Source organism: Podarcis erhardii, assembly GCF_964252035.2.
Source record: "Podarcis erhardii genome assembly, chromosome: 3".
Classification (NCBI taxonomy): domain Eukaryota; kingdom Metazoa; phylum Chordata; class Lepidosauria; order Squamata; family Lacertidae; genus Podarcis; species Podarcis erhardii.
In genome coordinates this window covers 76,218,231-76,240,010 of record NC_138507.1, presented here as the reverse complement: position 1 = coordinate 76,240,010, position 21,780 = coordinate 76,218,231, and the positions used below count along the sequence as shown (strand labels likewise).

The window sequence follows — 21,780 nt, the reverse complement described above, 5'->3', positions numbered from 1 at the left end:
GAAAGTCTCAGATTCTGGTTAAGAATGTCCAAACATCACAGATGTGCCAGCAAATGTGGACATGGGTGCAGCCGGGGGGGGGCAGGGAGGGACAGCTGCCACCCCTAAATTAATAAAAATACATAGCTAACTAAGGTTCTGTCCCCCCCCCAACAAAAGGTGTGCCCCCAGGGGTTTAGGAAGGGGGGCATACTGCCCCGGGTGCCCTCACTGAGGGGGGTGACATTTGGCACGCTGCCCGCCGGTGACTCCCAAGCTTACCCTGAGCCATCGGGGTAAGGGGGAGGGGAACTGTGCTGCTTTGCATTCCCCCCTTCCCCCTTCATTTTGACAGCTTGGAGGAGGCTTGGGAGTCGCAGGCATGCAGCGCACCGAATGTCTGCCATAGGCGGCTCACTGGGCCCCGTAGGTGGTTCGCTATGCCCCCGGCTGCAGGGCACGTATGCCACTCCGGGCACCTCAGCGGCTATCCCGTGCCTGGGAGGGCACCCTCCGTGCCACACCCCCCACGGGAGCATGTCACGACCCCCCATGGGAGTGCGCCCACCCTGGGCAGGGCAGGCATATGCTCTGCTGCTGCCTGCCCCTCTAAGAAAAATCCTGGCTACGCCCATGAATGTGGACCATCATCTGCAAGACTTCCCTCTTCTCCTGTCCCCTGCATTGCCCTTGCACCACAGCAATTGGAGAAACTTATGTCTGCCACAGCACTCCCTCTACTATAATAGAATATATATAGTTTTGAAAGAGAAACAAAAAACATTCCCTCTACTATATTTTACACTTCAAAGTTAGACTTGTTAGCTATAAGATCTGCAAAATCTCCGCTTCCTGTGCATTGAGTCAAAACCCTTTCAAAGAAGCCAAGGGTGTTGTGTGTCCTTGCTTAGCATAAACTCCCCATTATGTTTTTGGACGCTTCATTTGAAAAAATAAAATTGGAATATTTCATTTCACACCAGCCCTGTATGGTAATAAGTCACTGTTACTGCCTTGGGCTCAATATGTTTATGGCAGAGGTAGTTTTGAATCAAAGTGTCAAAAGCGTTAACTCAGCTGTTTATTCATTGTATTACAATGTCTTTGAGTGAAGTGGTTTGGTGCCCTGATACACACTGGTAAGTGATGGGGGGATCTGTTTGCTGTTCCATGGAAAAATACACTTTGCGCACCCATTCTTAAAGTCCAAAATCCACATGTTCTTACATGCTTACATGAGCAAAGACTTGTGCATACAGAAATGTATGCATCTGTTATGTCTCTAGTAGATTTTAAAAGCAAACACACACACACGCAAGATCATCCTGTGTGACAATCTGCATATGGGTTTCATGCAACTTCCTATGTGTAAGTGACTTCTTTGTAGGAGCTTTGCCATATGCGAAGTCGTTAGTAATCCAATTAGGAGGGGAAAGTTTTAGAACCTTTATTCACCTTTCACTATTATATGCTAGTCAAATGGAAGCAGAGTTAGCAACAATTGGGAACAAGTGGTCCTATTTCTTACAGGAGGAGGATTCTTCCAGAAAAACAGAGAAGAAGGATAACAGTTTAACAGGAACTTGAGTTGGAATTCATATATGAGGCATTCATCAGGCTGGTATGCATTACATCATAGGTAAGAGATATGGCATATCTGCTTTTCTCATTATTTGCTCTGACTGATGTTCCCTGGAGACCTGCGTCCCCCAGTCTACAATGAGTGTTTAAGCAGGTCTGCCATGTTCATCAGCTGCACACTACATGGAGCCAAAATGAATTTCCCCCAATAAAATGTACCCTTTAAACTGCATTTCCTTGCTTTATCACAAAGTTCACCCTCCTTGAAGTTTCTCTGAATGTTGTCTTACATGCCACCCCAATCTCTGAGCAGCGAGAGATTCCAGGGGTTCCTGGTGCTCACCCAGGGTTTGCTTTTCCTGGAACGAAGGTCAACAGAGACTGTGTTGTCCTTAGGATATAAGGTTTGTTTACACATATATACACACTGAGCCCAAGATGGAGGGGCTCACAGCATTCAACACCAACAGATCTTGCTTCTCCATTAGTAACAGCTTTGGATTCAGCACAAACTAAGCACGTCTCTGTCTCTCAGCCTGCCTCCTGCTTTCAGCTCAGCTCACACACAACTGCCCTGGCGATTTTGCTTCCAACTACCAGCCAGGTGAGGAAGTAGTTTGCCCTCTGGGCATGGAACAACTTCTTTGGTTATACTAATGAAGGTACAGTCATACCTCAGAAGCTGAATGCCTTGTGAGTCAAACGTTTTGACTCCCGAATGCCGCAACCCCGGAAGTGATTGTTCCGGTTTGCGAATGTTCTTTGGAACCCGAACGTATGATGTGAGTTCCATGGCTTCCAATTGGCTGCAGGAGCCTCCTGCAGCCAATCGGAAGCTGCGCCTTGGTTTCCTAACATTTTGTAAGTCAAACAGACTTCTGGAATGGATTCTGTTCGACTTCCAAGGTACGACTATACTTAAATGGCAAGTCAATGCCATTATCTTACAATTGTCTAGTTAGCAATCTGTTTTTAACCCATACTAGGTAGAGGATCTCAAGGAAGGGGCTCAGACCACCAGGCAAACTGTCCCACCAGACCTACATCAGCATATATGGAATGCAGTATATATGGGATGCAGAACAGGCAATCAATTTCAGACATAACACAGATCAGTTTAAAACAGTGGATTCTGTTTAGCAGAAGCCCCGGATCAACTTTAGCCTCAAAGGTTCATTAGGAGACAGAAAAAAAATGTAAAAAATTAAATCATTTCAATCATGAAGGATTCTAGGTGCATGTTCAGTCAGGTGATGGGTAACACTGCTGCCACCATTTTTTTTTTTACTGATGAAAGGAGGTTCGTTTTCACCTTCTGCCTGGGCTGCCCCTGGCATTGTAATACCATTTTGGATTAGATGGAAAGTTGAGGAGGAAGGGAAACAAGGTGTGCAATTGATTTGTGCTTTCATTTCTTCCCATTTCCCTGTCTTGTCTGAAATTAATCTTACCTAACGAGGAAGTGCATAAGTACCTGCTGTGGCCCATCTTGCACACCTCCTTGTCAGAGTTAACACATGGCATTGATTTCAGATGAGAATACTCCTATTCCTTCTCTTTTGTCACATTTCAAACAGATCTTAGCCTGCCCCTTGGTTCAATACACTGACACCCTCTATTTCACACCAGCTGAACCCTTGACCCTTGCCCACCTTGGCTTCTTAGAGATAACCATAGGGGGCTGAAAAGGTGGGTCCAGGGAATTATTAATGTCTCACTGGAGGAGCAGGAAGTACCATCTGCCTTGAAGGAAGTGGTGGCACACCACATCATTCAGAAGACCACCCAGTGTTAAACAACAATTGTCCAGTGGCAATATGGAAATAAGATGCAGTGAATGCCCTTCCATGGAACATCCGGAAGCAGACCAGATTCAAGAGCCACACATACTACTCTAACACATCATATGCTTTGTTTATAAATATACTAAATGAAAGTTTTGTCTGAGTTGTTAATTAAGAATACCAAACAATGCCAGGAACAAAGAATGGCTGACAAAAAAACTGATGTAAAGTAATGAATAATAATAAGGTAATAATAATAATAAAATTTTATTTATATCCTGCCCTCCCCAGCCGAAGCCAGGCTCAGAGCGGCTAACAACAATAAAAGTATCACAGTTTACAATCACAATCACAATCAGTTAGTAATTGAAATGCATTCTAAAATCAAATCATTCTAAAATCAGTTCAAAATCAAATTAATGGGAACCATTGGGCTAGAGTTCTTTGAGGATTACAAGTAAAATCTCTTAAAATAAATTATGGGACAGATCTCTTGAGAATATTAAAAGAACTATGAAAACAGCAGTTCTAAAAGCAAAGATTAATAATAATAATTTATTTGTACCCCACCCATCTGACTGGGTGCCCCAGCCACTTTGGGTGGCTTCCAGTATATATAAAAACATAATAAAACCTTAAATCTTAAAAAGTTTCCCTATACAGGGCTGCCTTCAGATATTTCCTAAGTATTATATGATTACTCATCTCCTTAACATCTGATGGGAGGGCATTCCACAGGGTGGGCGCCACTACCGAGAAGGTCCTTTGAAGTAGTATCTGATGACTGAAGAACAGCTAATTGTGCACCAATACAGAAAAAAATGGATAATTGAATTAGGTAAAATACCTGTTAGCAGAGGTGACTCATCCCATTTGGCTGCCTGAGACAAAATGAGAAGGGGCCGCTTACTGGAGGTCATGTGACTGTGGCTTCCAGGTTCCAGCGAGATCTTGTGAGTTGTCTCTAAATCTTGCTGGAACCCAGAAGCCACAGCCTCTTCTCCTTGCTACTCTATTGGTGGTGGCAGCGGCAGAGGAAGGGGAGGGTGTCCCCACCTTCACCACAGGAGAAGTGAGAAGTGGTGGCGAGATCTCACCAGAAGCACCACCTCCATGGGATTCCGCTGCCCAAGGCTTGACCCACCTATAAGTTTTATTTCAGTGGTGTTTAAGGTCCCCAACTAAAGACAAGGCAGGAATCATAGCTCAGATCACCATACCTGGATAGCTTAGTTGGTTAGAGTGTAGTGCTGATAACACCAAGGTTGCAGGTTCAGGACAGCTGGATATCCTGTATTGCAATGGGTTGGACTAAATTATTCTCAGGGTCCCTTCTAACTCTACAATCCTACAATTCGATGACCATGGTTTCATTTGAAGTTGATTACACTAGCTAATTTCATAATCTTTTTCAAGAAAATGATTTGCTTTTCCAGATAAATGGACTGAAAGTGTGGTTTTAATTTTAGTGAGGTTTTTTATTTTATACAGTAGAAGATCTGATACAATAATAGCAAGGAATAGCTACTTGCCCTATAAATGAAGGGCTTCGTTAATGTAAGACGTGTGAGGAATCAGTAAAAAGTAACAAGACAAAAATGCAGTTTTATAAATCAACATTGACATTAGAGACATATAATTTCCAAGAATCAGCCTTTGGATCTGTTTCATAAAACATTTTGCTGGCAATATTGACTAAATAATTAGCTCTAATCAATGTCTTTGAATCAAATCTATCTCTCCATGTTTCATCCGGAAGCTAAAACATTCAAGAATTGTCACAAAGTAAATGCTACTGTTCTCATTCACCAATAAGGATTCAGCAATACTGGAATGTCTTGTCACCAACAAACTCTCTTTGATTTGCCATCACAGTACAAATTGTTTCACTAGGGCTTTTTTCTTTTTCTTTTCTGCACAACAACTAGCTTGATCATACTGTTCAACAAAAGGCTAGTGTATTCAGTAGGATACATTACATTACAATTCAACACAGCCATAGTGGAGGGGTGAATTCTCAAAACCCAATCCAGAAAAGGCAGGAACAAGTCAGACATTTGTACTTCATAATCCAAGTACTGAGCTTGCACTGAAATCCAAGTACTAAACTTGCTTTTTTTTTTTTAATGCACACAAGTCCTTTGTCGAGAGAATGCAGTAATTCCATTAAATTATTTTTACCTCTGCAATTGCTTTTTATTCCACACAAAAAAGAAGTGATGTCATAATCTCTTCACCCCCAGGATCATAGCTCCTTTTCTACATCAGTGATGTCCCTCTATTTTGATTTGTTTTCTCTGATGACAATAGATCATAATGGCATTAATGAGAGACTGTCACTTGCTGCTGACAGCACATGCCATGAGTACAATATCCCAGCAATGGCATCAAAGATCCTAGCATATTTGTTTGTGACAAGCAGAAATGATCAGCTATTGTTGTAAGGAAGAGCTTCTGCAGCAGAGGCGTGGTGAGGAACTGACATTGCCCCCCAAAAGAGGATGCTGCACTATCTCTCTGAGCACTGAAAGGCTTCTGCAGCAGCAAGAAGCCCAGTGAGGGGAATATCATCACCTAGACATAGAGGGACAGCACTATTTCAACGGCTCTAAACCTTGAAAAGCTCTTGCTGCAGCCTGTGGGACCCTTCCAATGTTTTTTTTTAATGTGCATTCATGATTATTTGTGCTCATTATTGCAATACTGTTTGCACCTGCAAGTGTTTTTTAGGGGGGCGGGGACATACTGCTTCATTCAGTGCATCATGTACTGTAACGTCCTGCTGAAATTCTGTAACTTTTTGTACTACATCATATTGTGGTGTTTGGGGGTGTTTGTCCTGTTTTTGTTGTGCTACGGTGTAAGAGTGCACATCAGGCGGCAATAATGCAATAATCTTGGGGACACAGAACAGTGTGAGCACTTTTCTTATTGCAGAATGTCCAGTATTGGGGGGAATGGGTTTGCAATGGCTGTGTACATAATATACCTTTACAGCCCATTCGAAACTCGTTTTCCCCCTCAAAGAATTATGGGTATTGCATTTTACCACTCACAGAATTATAATTCCCAGCAACCCTTAACAAACCACGGTGCCCAGAATTCTTTAAGGGGGAGGAAAACGTGCTTCAAATGTGTCTAAAAGGTATAGCAGTCACGCAGCAACCTGAATTTTCTGGTACATGACTGAATCTCAACAGAAAATAGTGAAAATGTGGAAGCAACCTAACTTTTTATGTAACAATTGTTCTGGGCTTGTTTTATCCTGCTTTTGTTGCGCACAAGGGTCCCTCCAGATGGCAAGAACGCAGCGACATCAGGAAAGGATTGTAAAACAACAAATACAACCTGTGGCCCTCTCAACATTGTTGGACTCCAACTCCCATAAGCCCCAGCCAGTGTGGCCAAAAGTCAGGCATAATGGGAGCTGTAGTCCAACAACATTTGGAGGGCAACCAATTCCCCATCTCTGTTGTACAGGTGTGAGCTAGTTTAAAGTAGAGCTGAGTCACCTCAGACAAGCTGCTGCTCAAATATCTTGTTGCTCAAAGCTCAGGGTCTCTCACTACCATTTCCATAGCTTTGCTGAGGGTGAATTTTTGTGTGAAAACACACAAAAACCAGTTGTTGCATAGGCTGGGGATATAATGGGGTCAGCAGAGAGAGGCTGCTAAATATCAAACGTATTGTTTGCATTTGGTCCTGAAATGCCTGTGTTCTCCTGAGCTTTCAGACAGCACACACAAAGTAAACATTGCTTTCCCTCTTCTGCTTTGAAGCCACCCAGAACAAATATTTCCCATATTCTGGGGAAAAAATGATTGTTATAGGTGGCATCATTCCTCTTCTACTCTTAGACTCTTCCAAATAGGGGCTTAGTTTGCAAATGGGTCTTTGAGAGATCATAAACAGGTCTTTGGCAATAGGCTCTTTTCTTCTTCTTCTTCTTCTTCTTCTTCTTCTTCTTCTTCTTCTTCTTCTTCACTTAATCATATTTCCCCTAGAAAAGGCTTATCAGGATTAAATTGTGGGGCAGGGGCTTGGGCTGGCATTTCTTTGTCAGTGATGTTGTGTGGATGCTGCAATGGGGGGAAAGCCATTTTCAAACACGGAGAGCCAAGTCCACACTAAACACCTGCCTGGAAGCATCCTCAGTCATAACCCAGAACTGGGGAGGCAAAACTACACGAATAAAAACTAGAGCAGTTTTAAGAGTGCCTTTAGCTGCACCGAAGCACATAGCTTCACATAGTTGTCTCATTAATACTGATAAATTGGCTAAGAAACTTGCTTTCCCTCTGTGAAACAGGCTGAGCTTTGATAAGATTAGACAGTTTTACAGCTCAGCCTGGAGAGGTGGGGGTGGGGAAAGGATAAGAAGGGAAGAGAATGGCTCGCAGAGAAGAAACCCGTTTTGCTTATGCACAATGAGTGAGCGTACGCGGTTGGAGAAAGGACACCTGGGCCGGCAGCAGCCTCTTTATCGCCCCTTTAGGCTATCTCAGCTCCGTAGACCATGAGGTCCCCGCCCCCCAGTCGGTGGGCTTCCCAGCGTGTTAAATGTAGCATTTGAGTGTCGTTGTGCAAATACCACGCAGTGACCCAATGCCACCCTCAACGCGGCCGCCTTCAAGGAGCCACCGGGCTCTTTGTCGCTCTTCAACGCGGCTGCCCTTTGGGAAGCGGGGGGCCACGCGGGGAAGCAGAGCTCTAGAGAAACGGAAGATCGGGGAAGGGGCTCCCGGGAAAGAGGTCAGGAGAAGGGGCTCCGCTCGCAGGTAAGAGAAGGAGGGGCGGGGCGGCACGTTAGCCTTGGGCCAAGCGTGGCAAGGGGGAGCTATGCGAAACATGCCCGGCCAATAGGCGTCGTCCGAATTGCCGTCAGCGTTCGAAAGGAACAGCGGCCGTCCAATGAGAAGCGCTCTCGAACGCAGCCCGGATTCCACGCCGTCCACAAGTTGCGGCGGCTGCGGCTGGCCTCCCGCGTCCGCCTGGGCTGCCTGTAGCGCCGCCTGCCGGCCGCCTCTCCTGCGCCTGGCTCCTCCCCTCCGGCTGCCCTCCGCCCTGCTCGGCTCGTTCACTCGCTCTCTCCCCGGGTCTCCGGGTGTATTATGTCATCTGCAAGCGGAGCGCCCGGCCAGGCTCCCCGAGTCAGCGCGCAGTGAGCGGTGGAGCCGGCAGACGCGTCTCTCGGGCGGCAGCGCTGTGCAGGGACCCGGAGCTGCGCCGGCTGGGCGCTCCTGCCTAGGACGGCTCCCCTCGGCCGGCCGCGCCGCCGCGCCTTGCTTGCTTCCCCTCGTCCGCCGGTGGCTCCGCTGTCCTCGGAGGGGGTCTCCCGCCCGGACGCCAGGCGGATGCCGCCGCAGCAAGAGGGCGAGACGGGCTACATCAGCAAGCCGCTGCCGGGCGGCTGCGAAGTGCCCCCGGTGCCGCCGCGGAGGGTCCGCAGCAGCCGGGCAGCGGCGCTGGGGGCCGCGCTTGGGAGCCGCTGCCGGGCCGGGGCGGGCGGCGGCGGCGGGACTGGCGGCGGCGGCGGCGGAGCCGAGCCTCGCCGCAGCATCAAGTGCGTGCTGGTGGGAGACGGCGCGGTGGGCAAGACCAGCCTGGTGGTGAGCTACACCACCAACGGCTACCCCACGGAGTACATCCCCACCGCCTTCGACAATTTCTCAGGTAAGGGGGCGGCGGAAGAGGGCTCCCCTCGGAGGCTGCCGAGGAAGCACTTCCCCTCGGGGCAGCAGGGTCGCGGCGAGGCGCCCCCGCTAGCATGCGATCCGGCTGGGCAGGCGCCTTTCCCCCTCGGAGCGCCGCGTGGACTCGGTGGCTTCTCTTTCAATCGCCGTCCATTTCCAGCCTTGAGACTCAAAAAGGGGCGGCTCCCCTCCTTGGGAAGTTCGCGAGGAAGAGCTGCGTTGCTCTTTGAGCTCCAGGTGGATGCAGGTAGAAAGGAGGGGCCGAAAGAGGATCCCCCCTCCTCCGCGTCCGAATAGATAGGGAAAGGATCAGTCCTACGGTCAGGGGACCAAACGGGTTAGATTAAGCCGCTTTCTTCGGGAGGATCGTCTAATAGAGAAAGAAGCTCCGAGAGATACGCGAAAAAGAAACTCTCCTTTCTTTCCTTTCCTTTCGCATGCCCATTCCAGATCATAACTGGGCCCGAACTGAAGAAGTGTCCTGCATAAACCGAATTATTCCTATTTAGTTGTATATAACACGCGCCGTTTAAAATGCAGACGTGCTGTGCTTCCTCTGGAATACGCCTTTTTCTTTTCTTTTTCTTTTTGCAAGGTTGAAAGGTTTTTACAAATCTTGACCTGGACTTCGAAACAACCGAGGTCAAGGGTGATTGTAACTCAGCGGTTCAACATTGACTTTTCACGCAGAGGGGCCCTGATTCAATCTCTGGCATTTCTAAGGCCCAGAAAGGCCCACATTTGAAATTCTGGAGACCCGCAGTTGGCTGGACCAATGGTCTGACTCTGTACAAGCGATTTTTACTTGGAGTTAAGTTCCACTGTGTTAAATGGGGCTGACACATGCATACGCCTTAATGTACTTGTTTGCTTCTGAGTTTTGAAGCCTCCACCATTTATAACAGTATTTTCCATGCCGTTTCCAGCTGTGAGGGTTAGGAACTTGATAACAACTAAAAACAGGATCCTTTGAATTATAACTAGCTCTTATGGGGGCAACCTGTAGTGGGTGTGTGTATATATAAACATGCCTTATATGGCGGATATTCATCTTTCAGGGCGAAGTACTTTTACTGCCAAGGGCTTGTGTGGGTCTGATTTACCCCAGACTCAGGCGCTATGCTTCGTGTGCTGTGCCCACACAGATAATTCTGTTCTTTATTTTCCCAAAACGTCACACTTTCCTATCATCTTGCAAATCCTCTTGGCTGTCTCATAATCCTTATCCCTTTAGTTGGGTTCAGAAGGGGGGAAAGTAAGCCCTTGTCCAGTCCCCTCCCCCATCTTCTATTAGTTTAAATCTCCATTGATTTGGGGGGGGGCAGGGAACAGCGTGGAGAGATGGCTTTCTGCTGTTTGCGGTGTGAATTGTTGTAATTAAATAGCCCCTGTCAATCTTCCCAGTTTTTAATAAGGTTCCTGGGTGTTGAGTGGAAGCTGCTGGGTCATCAGTCCTGGCTTAACTCCTTCGGGGATAGATACGAATCTGGGAGCTGCTTCACATTTTTACAGAAAAGAGGTGTCCCTGTGCATTTCTGTGCTGACTGTGTCTCTTCTCCAACATCTGAAGGGCATTTTCATGTCTGAGAACATGTGATAAACATGCACCTACTGTTGGGAGTTTCAGTCATATGTGGTTTGTGTATGTACACTGTCCAGATATTCAAATGCCCTTCAAACAGAAAACACACTGCTGACCTGCTGTGGAAGTGCTGGGGTCTTCTTTGTTGTTTGCCGCTGTATTGTGGCCTTTGTCCTTTGTGGTGAAACATTCTCATTTTGAAGAACAGACTCTTACAACCTCATGTCACCAAAGGTGCTCTCCCTGTCCTTTGCACCAGCTTAGACCCGAGTAACTCAGCACTCTGCAGCAGGTATACTTGGGAGTAAGTTCCACAGAGTTCAAAGGGAGTTAGGTGTGCTCAGCTGCTTCCCCAGCAGTACAGTTTAGAGACTTTATGTGAGCCCAGTCCAGACAGCCACTCCTTCCCAGAGCACGTTACTGCCTCACATTAAACTGCAAGCGGTTTTGCTTTGCAGTAAGCAAATACCTGAAGGGCACAGTTTTTCTGCAGTATTGAAAATTGATGCAGCAAAAGGAAGTGACAAAAGCAATAAATCTGCAACCGTTTTGGGGGAGGGGATTAAACCAAGCAAAGCCCACCCCCTCAATTAAAAAATAGCATATTGTGCTTAAACAGGGAAGCGATGGTAACAATGGCCTGTGATTACACGTGGTTCTTTATCAAGCTAGTTCTTTTCTGAGGGTGGAATGATAAATCCTCTAGTCAGAACTGAAAGGGATGCAAAAAGAGCAGCAGCTTCGCAAGGGATGTGTCAATATTTGCATTGTCTTTTCTGCTTTAAAGCAAGGAGGGGTTGGGTTAGGGGCCTCCTTTGTGCCAGGACTTTTTTTTTTTTGGGGGGGGGGGGAAGAAGTGACAAGAAAATCAGTCCTCAAGCAAGTTGAAGGGGATAGGGATACAAAACTGCCTGAGTGTTTGGGGACAGCTCTCTTCTTTCTTTTGCATCATTCAGTGATTTTGCTACTTAGCCCATTGGGAGTGTACCAAATTTTTAAAGTCCTGAAGGGCTTGGGTAGGCCTCAGAGTTGGGACTGAGGCGGCTTTTGAGCTCCTTAAATCACAACCAGTTCAAATAAATACGTGGAAACACCTACCGGTAATTCTCCATGAGTGGATGAAAGTTTCACTGACTCTTCCCTCCCCTTCCATTTCAGCTGTTGTATCCGTTGATGGCCGGCCAGTGAGGCTCCAGCTCTGTGACACAGCTGGCCAGGTCAGTAAAACTACTTACTTACTTGAGTGGAAGGGTGGCCTAACCTGGGGCAGAGGGAGGAAAGTGGAGGAAGAAAGAGCTAATACCCTTTTTGGGTGGAGTGGTGTGCGCTCTGCATTGTCACTTCTTTCAGGCTGCTTCCCTGGGTGACATGAGAAGGCTGGGAGGAGGCAGCAGGAGCCCAAATACAGGTCCTCCCCACATCGGGAGTATCCCATCTTCCCAAGCCTTGGTGCTTTGTGTGTGGAAGGGCTGCGGCATGGCCTTGTCCCAGGTGGCTTCTCAGTTACCTTGAGGGCATGGGAAGGAGCAGCCCTGCAACAGCTCCCTTGTTGCCAGAGTAATGTGAGTAACTGGACTACATAGGAAGGACTGGCTACTGTGGGAGGAGAAAGACTTCCTGCTTTGATTTGCGGTCTTCTGTTGTGCAAACGTGAGTGACGATGAGTCACCCACGTGTGAAACAAAAGCACATGTTTACATGTGAATTTGCAAGCAGCCCACTACCTGATTTGCAATGGATGGCTCAAAAAGACAAAAATATACTGCACTACGCACTGTGACGCATGGGAATTTTCTCTTTGCAAGCTCTCTGAGTGCATTTTCATAGAGTGGTTGCTTCTAACACACAATGCATAAGGGGACTTCCTGTTTCCTGCTGGCTGATACTGGGTAATCCAGCAGTTGGCAGCATATGAGCTGTGGGCACCTAGTGGCTGTCTTCTCCATCTTGTTATGGAGGGCCTTTTGGAGCCATGATTGCTCGTGACATCTTTGTCCTAGATCCATTGTTCCCGTGGCCTGTTAGCTGTAGATAAGAGATGGAAAAAGAGCCTTGATAATCTAGGGCTTTCTTTCGCACTCCTAATTCATCTCAATCTCTGAATCTGCTCCTCAATTCTACTCCTTGTGGGAACGCATTACAGTTTTAAGCAACACAATGACATCAATGCGACAATTACTATGAGGACATGCAAACAAGCTCTAATTGTGCAAATATTTGTAACCACGGCCCACAGCTTCAGTGCAGTACAGCATGTTTCAGTTCAAACTCTGCCTCCGAAGCTAAGTGACAGGAGTCTTTGGCTCTAGCCTTGTTTCCTAAGGGGCTTAAATCTGGGAAACAAATGAGCTCATGAACCCAGTGTCCCTGACTCTTGCCCTGTAAACCTCAGCCTTCTTTTGCAAGTACCCCTGAAAAGAAGTGTATTCAAGTGGAAGGGGGCTTGTACTAATTTCTTTAGATGTATTTTGAAGAACTGCATGTCTGTGTTCCTTCACAATTTTCCCAAGTAAGAACCTCTGACCCCTTGCAAGTTAAGATGCATGTTTCAGTTTGGCAACAAAACATTGGCACTGGAGGTGCATCTCAGACTGTGTTTGCTCTTCGCTCTTCTTAATTTGAAACCCTTGGAAGCATGCTGTATTTTAATTAAAATGCTACCACAACTGAGGCAAATTGTATTGGTTTGGGAGGCCGGTGATGTTGTGCTTTTGTCCTGCTGCCAGCAAGAAGGAAAGGTTGGGTGCAGGCAAGGAGTTGGTTTGCTTCCCCCAGCTACATCTCTTGAAGCCTCTGGGCCTAACAAAAGATTTGGTTATCTGCATATCTGCCAGTAAGTGTAGTGGAGTTTTTCCCCATGTGTGTGTGTGTTGCAAACATTCTCGGCATGAGGCCTCAATCCAGATCAGCAGTCTTTTTTATAGGGCTCTGAATCAGGACAGGGAATGAAGGATTTTAAAAAATCTAACCCATACTAGGATCCTGATCTAGAACAGCCCCACTGGCATTTTTCGTAAAACATACACAAAACCCTACACTTAAACAAAATAAAAAAGTTCCTTCCAGTAGCATCTTGGAGACCAACTAAGTTTGTTATTGGTATGAGCTTTCGTGTGCATGCACACTTCTTCACACGAAAGCTCATACCAATAACAAACTTAGTTGGTCTCTAAGGTGCTATTGGAAGGAATTTTTAAATTTTGTTTCGACTATGGCAGACCAACACGGCTACCTACCTGTAACCCTACACTTAAAGACACAGCTACATAACTAAGCTGATTTTCATGAGTGGTATATGGTATGTTAGGCTCTCCCTGCAACAGACTATAAACTGTGAAGGGCCAGAACACTCTGATCATCACACAGGATCCACAAATCAGAAAATTATACTCCATGGCAAAATCACAGTTTTGCTGCATAGAAAGAGCTACAAAAGGGCACATAGCATGTAGGTTCAGTGGGGAGGGAGGCAGCATATTGGGAAATGTGAACGTGAGGGTGTTCTTTATTCATGGCACCAGAAGTGTGTCAAGTGTAGATCATGAAAATTGGATGACAACAATAAATATGAACATGGAACAGCAGGCCTCTGAAGGGCTATATTAAATCATGAATCCTTCCAGAGGATCATGTTATATGACAGTGTGGTGCTAAATCCCTTGCACCTTCCTGTATCAAGCTTTGCCTGGATTTAGTGTGAAATCTCTCATCAACTGTGTCTTGATCATCTGAATTCCTCAGTTATCCAGATCCATTGCTTTCCCCTGCTCAGTCAATATACCATTTGGATAAACCAAATCAAAATAGGAAACACATTGAAATAGGAAGCAAGCAAACAATATTTAGGGTCTGTTCATGTTACCACTCACTCTGCATGCAGTGCTATCTTACTGCTGGCTTTAGAAGCTGCATTCATAGGACCATTAGAAACAAACCATATTGATCTTGTAAGTTAATTAACAAACACTGCTGCTTGATGTGTTCTTTTCCTCAAACCAGCTTCCATACAACTAGAAAACTGATGCAGAATAAGTGCCAATGTGAACATGCCCTAGCAGCCACCGTGCATATAGTGCATGTGCAGGAGAGAGAGCTTAATGAATAAGAGTTCTGGGGACGGGGGGGAGGTGGTTGCGGGGGCAAGGAAACAAAAAGACATAGTGCATGTTGGGTGGAGGAATCCCTGCCCTCTCTCTGATGTGAACAAAACCATGCGAATGGGGCTTAAAATGCAGGGGGGTGGGGGAATTACCTCCCTGTATTTCAAGCTGCTAATGTGAACATAGACTGCATTGCTTAATGCTGAAAGAGGTCAAAAGGCACTATTCTAGACTATCCAAAGCGTGCTGGCACAGGCCAGCCTGATCCATTCATACCACAGCCTCAGCCCAAGATGAGAGTAGGTACCCACAGAGCAAGGAAGCCTGGGATTACTCAGACAATGTTCCAAGCCGTGTAGAGGCAGCAGGAAGCGGCCTGTTTACAAATTTAGGGTTAATAGATAACCTGATGCAGAGATTGACTAGGGGAGTCCTAAACAAAAAAATCCCCATCCACACTGTTCCCATATTTGGGGGGGAGGGGGCAGCAAGCCCTTCCTAACACCACAGAGCCCAAAGGACCAGGACAAATAGCTAGAAATACCTGTGCCGCTCTCCTTTGAACTTTGAACTCTTACTTCCCCAGAATATTCCTGAGTGTTTTACACTTCTCCAAATTAAGTGTTACTCTAATATCAGTTTGAAGACTGTGGTTGCAAAATTGGTACAACAGTTAGGTTGGAAATCATATCACTGTGCTACTTTCTGTGGGACGTCTGCAGCATCTTAAAATAAATAAGCCAAGATCTTTTAGTTTCTGCTTACAGGAGAAATTCCCCATTTCTTTCCTGTAGTAGTTCCTTGCAGCTGGTTTACTCTGAGCTAGTCCTAATTAACCATTGGTGAGAATCTTATCAATGGGCTTAAGCAGAGGTACAAAAACCCAGTCTCTTGGTAGGCACTAGAGCCCCAAAACTGCCCACTGACACCTGGTGAGGTGCAGAGTTCAAGAAGTGCTGCTGTTATTCACTCCGGTCCCTAGAAAATCTCACTGTCTCATGTTTTGGGGCAAAGTCACTTCTAGTTTAAATTTACCTAACTCTTTGCTGGATTGTGGCCAAGTACGTCAGATTGGATCTCTGCATTGCTTCATGCATCTGAGAACTGCCTTTCCCCTTTTACAACTGCTCACACTGGCAGTTCATAGCTATCTTGTGATTAGGCAAGATCCGGAGATCGGGTTCTGCATGACTCTTTTCCAGCTGCCAAGTGGCAATTTTCTTTCCTTTTGCTTAGGTTTGTGTTAATTCCATTTAATTCCCTTTGTGTTGCACGAGTTCAGGTGGCTATCCCATTCATCCCGCATGAGTTCTCATCAATCCTTCTGGTATTTACAGTGCCTCTTGAGTTAGTGCCATCTGTAAGTTTCATCTACGTGCTCCCACTTCCCTTCCAGGGTCACTAATGAAAACAGCTATATGAAACAAAACCCAATAGTAATCTCTGAGGAATTCCACTAGGAAAAGGGTAAAAGCTGTCTTTTCAGCAAAGCCTTTCCTTTGGTTCAATTCAGTTTCCCATTTGCCTGTCAGATGCCTGGCCTGCTTTTATTGCATCATCCCTCCTGTATGGCTATGCATTCAGCAGAATCATCTGGGACAGTCTTATAGGACTTTGCCACTTCCTAATGCGGGAGGTGGATCATAAAAAGGAACAATGTCCCATGTCAAAAACTCCTTTGCTTGTCAGGGGAATATGGAGGCTAGCCTAGTCTTTGCCCTGATTTGCTGGGTTTATGAGGATTTTTTAAAATGGGGTAGCATTCAAACATGCAATTCCTTTCAGTATCATACAGTGGGTGCAGTCCCAGGAGAGCTATATCCCAGCATTTCCCTGAAAGCTCTGATCTGTAAGTTCAGCTGCAGCCCTATTTAGAAGTTGCAAAGAAGGGGAAGAGGCAACAGAGAGGATGTAGGGTTTGTGCAGGGATTCCTAGGTATGTGGGGTGATTTCTTAAGCAGTTGGGGAGTTGGAACAACTCTCTCCCTCACCTTGAACCATGGAGCTTTGAAGGGCTATTTGTGGCTGAGTAAACGGTCTCTCAACATTCACGCTTCTTTTCCCCATTTTCCCCCAGGATGAATTTGACAAGCTCCGGCCCCTGTGCTACACCAACACAGACATCTTCCTGCTGTGCTTCAGCGTGGTGAGCCCTTCCTCTTTCCAGAACGTGAACGAGAAGTGGGTTCCTGAAATCCGATGCCACTGCCCCAAAGCACCCATTATCCTCGTTGGGACACAGTCGGACCTCCGGGAGGATGTCAAGGTCCTCATTGAGCTGGACAAATGCAAAGAAAAGCCCGTGGCGGAGGAGGCCGCGAGGCTCTGTGCCGAGGAAATAAAAGCCGTCTCTTACATTGAGTGCTCCGCTTTGACTCAGAAAAACCTCAAAGAAGTCTTTGATGCAGCCATTGTTGCTGGCATTCAGTACTCGGATACCCAGCAGCAGCCAAAGAAATCGAAAAGCCGGACTCCAGACAAAATGAAAAACCTCTCCAAATCCTGGTGGAAAAAGTATTGCTGTTTTGTATAGTATATTTTGCAAAGGCTTTGAAAACAGCAGTTGGATACTGGGAGCGGGTCAAAGCTATATTAGCTCAAAATCTCTATTCCAGAGCACATGGACTGAATTCCACAGCTCTAGATGCTGCTAAAAGTCATCCGTTGTCATTGGAGGAGGAGGAGGTGGTGGTGCTGGGAGGAGGACCTGAGGGAGCTGGCTGATGTGCATTAGGTGGAAGGTTCCCACCCGGAGTAAGTAGAGTTTCCTGTTGCCAAGGGACAACTACCCCACACTTCTGTGAAACCAGAAGTTGGGCTGAGGAATTGACTCCATGCAGAAGTGGGAGGAGCCGCAACAGAGGCCTCTGGTGCCAAGGCGACACAGAAACCAGGAAAAGACTATAGGAGGACAGAGTTTGACAGGTGGATGTTAGAAAATGTGTGCTACTTAATGACATTTGGCTTCCCACGCACCCGTTTTCAGTCTTGCCATCTTCAGAAACTATAACATGCATTCCAGAAACATCCATAGTTTGATAAATTTAGCAGAATCTGCACGTAAATCCTATATATTTTTCTTAAGACGATATGCCTACTTCATGCACAGTGTAGGGATGTCTTAACACAATGAGCTGCTTACATAACTGCATCTTATTTGTAGACCCCTCACTTACAGATCTTTTACATGGTGTAAATGTGCATGCTTGCCAAATTATAAAAAATAATAATGATAATGATATTTTGAATAGCCTTGGGTTGCTTTTCTATTTCTAGAGACCCCATGACAGGTTTTTTATCAATTTATAAAGGATGTAATCCTCCCCTTAAACGATGCACCAAATACCTGTGAAATGTATGTATCTGATGGTCTAAGTCAATGTGATGATGTTTTCTACAAGATAATCTCAACTAATTACATTATAGTCTTTTTCACATAGTCAGGTACCGCACATTTATGTACCTTAGATAGGGCCATCTTTCTGCATGATGGAATTCAGTGCCTATCAATATAAGGTGAGCAAGCTATCAGTCATAAGCAGTAGGAAATCCATCCATTGATGCCAATGGAAAAGTCTTCCAGGTAAATGCATGGCCATAGGAATTGGTCCTGATTCAAAATATACCAAATCTCTCCCTGTCAATTATCATGTAGTGATTTAAATGTTTTGTTTTTTTTAAATGATCACAAATGCGGGCTAGCAGTGGTGGTGACTACCTGGGCTGCATGCTTTGTCCATGATTTCTTATGGTCTTCCATATTGCTTTGAACAAAATGAACATTAGCCGACATGCAACACATTTTGGTGGTGACCCAAATCCCTTTCAAGACAATTCAAAGGTATATTTTAAATTTTAACAAAATGGCCTGCCCTTGCAATAGATTACAGTGTGATGGATCTAAAATGTGGAATATTATTTGCTCCAATATCTACCTATAGAAATTCCTCTTCTAATTAAGTAATGCAATGTTCTGAATTCTGGAGATTGAGCTGTTTAGGAACCTGTTATTTGCAAAATGAGCGCAAAAGCCTTAAGTTATTGTCTCCTTTTCTGTATTGTCAAGATTCCTCCTCCCACCAGCCACCGCCTTTAAAGTAGGCTTCTTATTCATTCCATTATCATCTTAGATTTAAACTGGCCTAATTCAGGCATAATGAGGAACAATGGTTTTCTGCTACATGAATGAACTTTGGATTTACATGTTTCCCTGTCCTCCCTTTTCATGTGCCAACATCTGCTTTAGTTTTTAAACTAACCACAGTTCTCTGTGAGTCCAGGCTTCGGGAACTGTGGTTAATTCAAAAGCCAAAGCAGATGTTGGCACATGAAAGGGGAGGAGGAACATGTGAACCCAAGGCTTCCATGCTTAGAATAAGCTAGGATCAAACAGGTGGAAGCTAGGGGGCAGGTGGAAGCACATGAGTTCAAGGTGGGGGCAATGTTCCTATACCAGTAAACCATGGTTTCCCATTATATCTGAATGCAGTCTACACATGCAAGCCCTGCAAACAGAATCCACATCAGATCTCACAGGGCTCCTGCAGAACCTCTATATTCACTGCATCTTGTACATGAGAAATACCAGTACGGAAATCCCAGGCACCTACTTGCCCAATTGTTTAGCACACAGGGCACTAAAGTATTTTTCTTCCAGCCATAGGTGAAGTTGCTGCCTACATTTTTTTCAGTGGCTCTCATTTTTCCTAACCTGGTTGGGATAAGTTTCCTGTTTCACTGTTGGCAATAGCTTTAGACTGACTCAGCCCTCTCCTGCCCAGCTGGGAGAACCACTTTTTCAGTGGGTGGTGATGGTGGGGGCAGTAGCAGAGATTCAGAGTTATCCAAAGCCTGCTGGACTTGTTGCAGGAGGGCAGAAGTAACGGTTTCTGCCTTTCCAGATTTTTTAATGGGAACTATTCCTCTCCTGTCGTTTCTGATGGGAGAGAATGCACAGAAACGACTTCCAGGGCTTACATACGTTTCCTTTAGTTTCAGGGGACTGAGAAGGAGACTTGTGAGATCCATCAAAGCTATGCTTTTCCCTGACCCACCCCCAGCATGCTTCCCTTAGGCCTCTGATGATGTTGGACCTCAAATGTTGGTGAGGCAAGGGCCACAGAGACTTCTGCAGTGGGAGGTCCTATCTCAACACACACACACACACCCTACCCCTGGTTTGACTTTTATATTCAGAGCAAGGTCTGATTCATCCCATAGCCCCAGGAAAACACTCCCAGGGACCATAGACTTGCATGGCCCATCAGAATGTAGAACACTACATTGTTGTTGTTTTTTTAATTTTCAATGCATACAATAAGTCTGTCGTTTTGTTACTGTACTTATTACTGTAAGTAATAAAAGCATAACTAGCAGTGCATACAATTTCAGAGGGAAATAAAGAGGGGGGAGTCCTTTCACTTGCAGTGTGATTTAAATATTGAATCTTTTCAACTCCTCTTATTAGGCATTTTGGTGTCCCCTCTTCATAAAAAAGTAGGTCACAGTAACCAGGAAAAGAGACCAAAATGGAGTAAGGGTAATAAGGGAAAATCAAGGGTAAGCAGGGGAACCCCTCACAATTGGACGGACTGCTTATTTTGTTCATTCTTGTTCTTAAAATGTGTTTAAAAACAAACTCTTCCAAGTCTGCATTACATGTGTCTTATCGTGCTTATCTGTGATTACCTCCATTGACGCCATGTTTAAATAACATTAAATGATGCTTCAACCTTTTGGGACTGTTCTCCTTTTCTAGTGTAGCAAACTGATCTATGTTACAGAGGGCCAAGCTACACAAGATGCAGGAGGGCCGTGATCAGATAGCCTAACTTTTCAGATTTGAGTAAATTATAGCTACAGGGCTCCCCAAATTGGATCGGGGCAGTGGCTTTGCAGGAAGGTTTTAAAAAATAATTTTAAACATATTACTCTCTCTGCCATTCCTCCATTCTAAATTCTCCCTCCAGCTCCAGGAGAAAATGTAACAGTGTACGTACATAAGGAGAAGAAAAACTGTTTGGCCTGGATTGTAAGATGAGTGAAAGGAAGGGAAGTTTGTAGAAGAAAGTTTGATCTGTGGTCCCTAAAAAGCCTTTCTTGCAGGGTGGGAGCTGCCATGAACAATATACGGTGGGATTTAGGTTGCTTGGGGGAAAGGATTGGAAACTCTATGTTTATTGGAATCCAAGGCCGATTCTGGGTGATTCTCCTTGCTCCAGTGGCATCTTGCAGCCCATTCCACATTGTCCTGGAATGCAGGAAGTCTGCTGGAGATAAGAGGCATCAGACTTTCTATGATGTTCCTTAACTTCTCTTGGGATCCATGACTACAAAAAGAGCTTGTTTTAGTTCTTTGGGTACATATCCTTCAATGCATATACAGCCATTTTACCGTTTCAAATAGTTTGAATCAGGTATAGAAAATCCAATAATTGGAACTTTTATTTATTTATTAAAGAGCTACGGTAATCAAGCTGTGTCTTTTCCTAACGGCCTCATTAGGCATAGGCTCCAGTTCTGCAAAACCCCTTGATAAAAATTGGCTACAATGTTGCTCCTGACCTAGTTGAACTACTTGTAAGATCAAGGCCAAATCCCAACTAAATCACAGGGTGAACTTGCTGAAATCCATGGACTTAATTCCACTGGGTCTACTCTTGAGTCTGACTTAGTTTGACATAACCAACATTCCAGAATCTTTGGTGTGCTAGGAGCAATGCATAAAATACACATCATCTGCTGAAAGCTTCAAAGTGTAGTGGAAATCTTGACTGGAGTCAAATGAGCCTGATTCAATAAAAATATGTTTGCTCCTGCAGTGCCATCGCTTGGAAAATAAGTTTCCATTGCACAGAAACTGTATGTTAACTTGCTTGCATATGGTCAACAATAAACTCATAATGGTGAGAAGTTAACATCTGGTTTTCTGAACTTTCTATATGCAGGGCTTTGGTGTTATCTGTGGGTATGTGGATACTGACTCGAATGTAAGGGCCAGTCTTTCTTTCTCTCTCTCTCTCTCTCTCTCTCTCTCTCTCTCTCTCTCTCACACACACACA

At 45.3% G+C, this 21,780-nt stretch overlaps 1 protein-coding gene across 1 annotated transcript; it reads left to right on the top strand.

The window, feature by feature from the left end:
- Positions 1–8,453: 8,453 nt before the first annotated feature.
- RHOU (ras homolog family member U) lies at positions 8,454–20,455 on the top strand. The gene is made up of 3 exons (XM_081855893.1): positions 8,454–9,017; positions 11,778–11,836; positions 16,797–20,455. Exons 1-3 carry the CDS (start codon positions 8,699–8,701, stop codon positions 17,250–17,252), a joined length of 834 nt encoding a protein of 277 aa, XP_081712019.1. The 5' UTR covers positions 8,454–8,698; the 3' UTR covers positions 17,253–20,455.
- Positions 20,456–21,780: the final 1,325 nt, after the last annotated feature.

Bases quoted from the DNA above. Each gene is read 5' to 3' on its own strand.
- RHOU (XM_081855893.1), top strand. From the start codon at position 8,699: ATGCCGCCGCAGCAAGAGGGCGAGACGGGCTACATCAGCAAGCCGCTG. The intron at 9,018-11,777 runs GTAAGGGGGCGG...CTTCCATTTCAG, and splicing joins CGCCTTCGACAATTTCTCAG to CTGTTGTATCCGTTGATGGC. The intron at 11,837-16,796 runs GTCAGTAAAACT...ATTTTCCCCCAG, and splicing joins TCTGTGACACAGCTGGCCAG to GATGAATTTGACAAGCTCCG.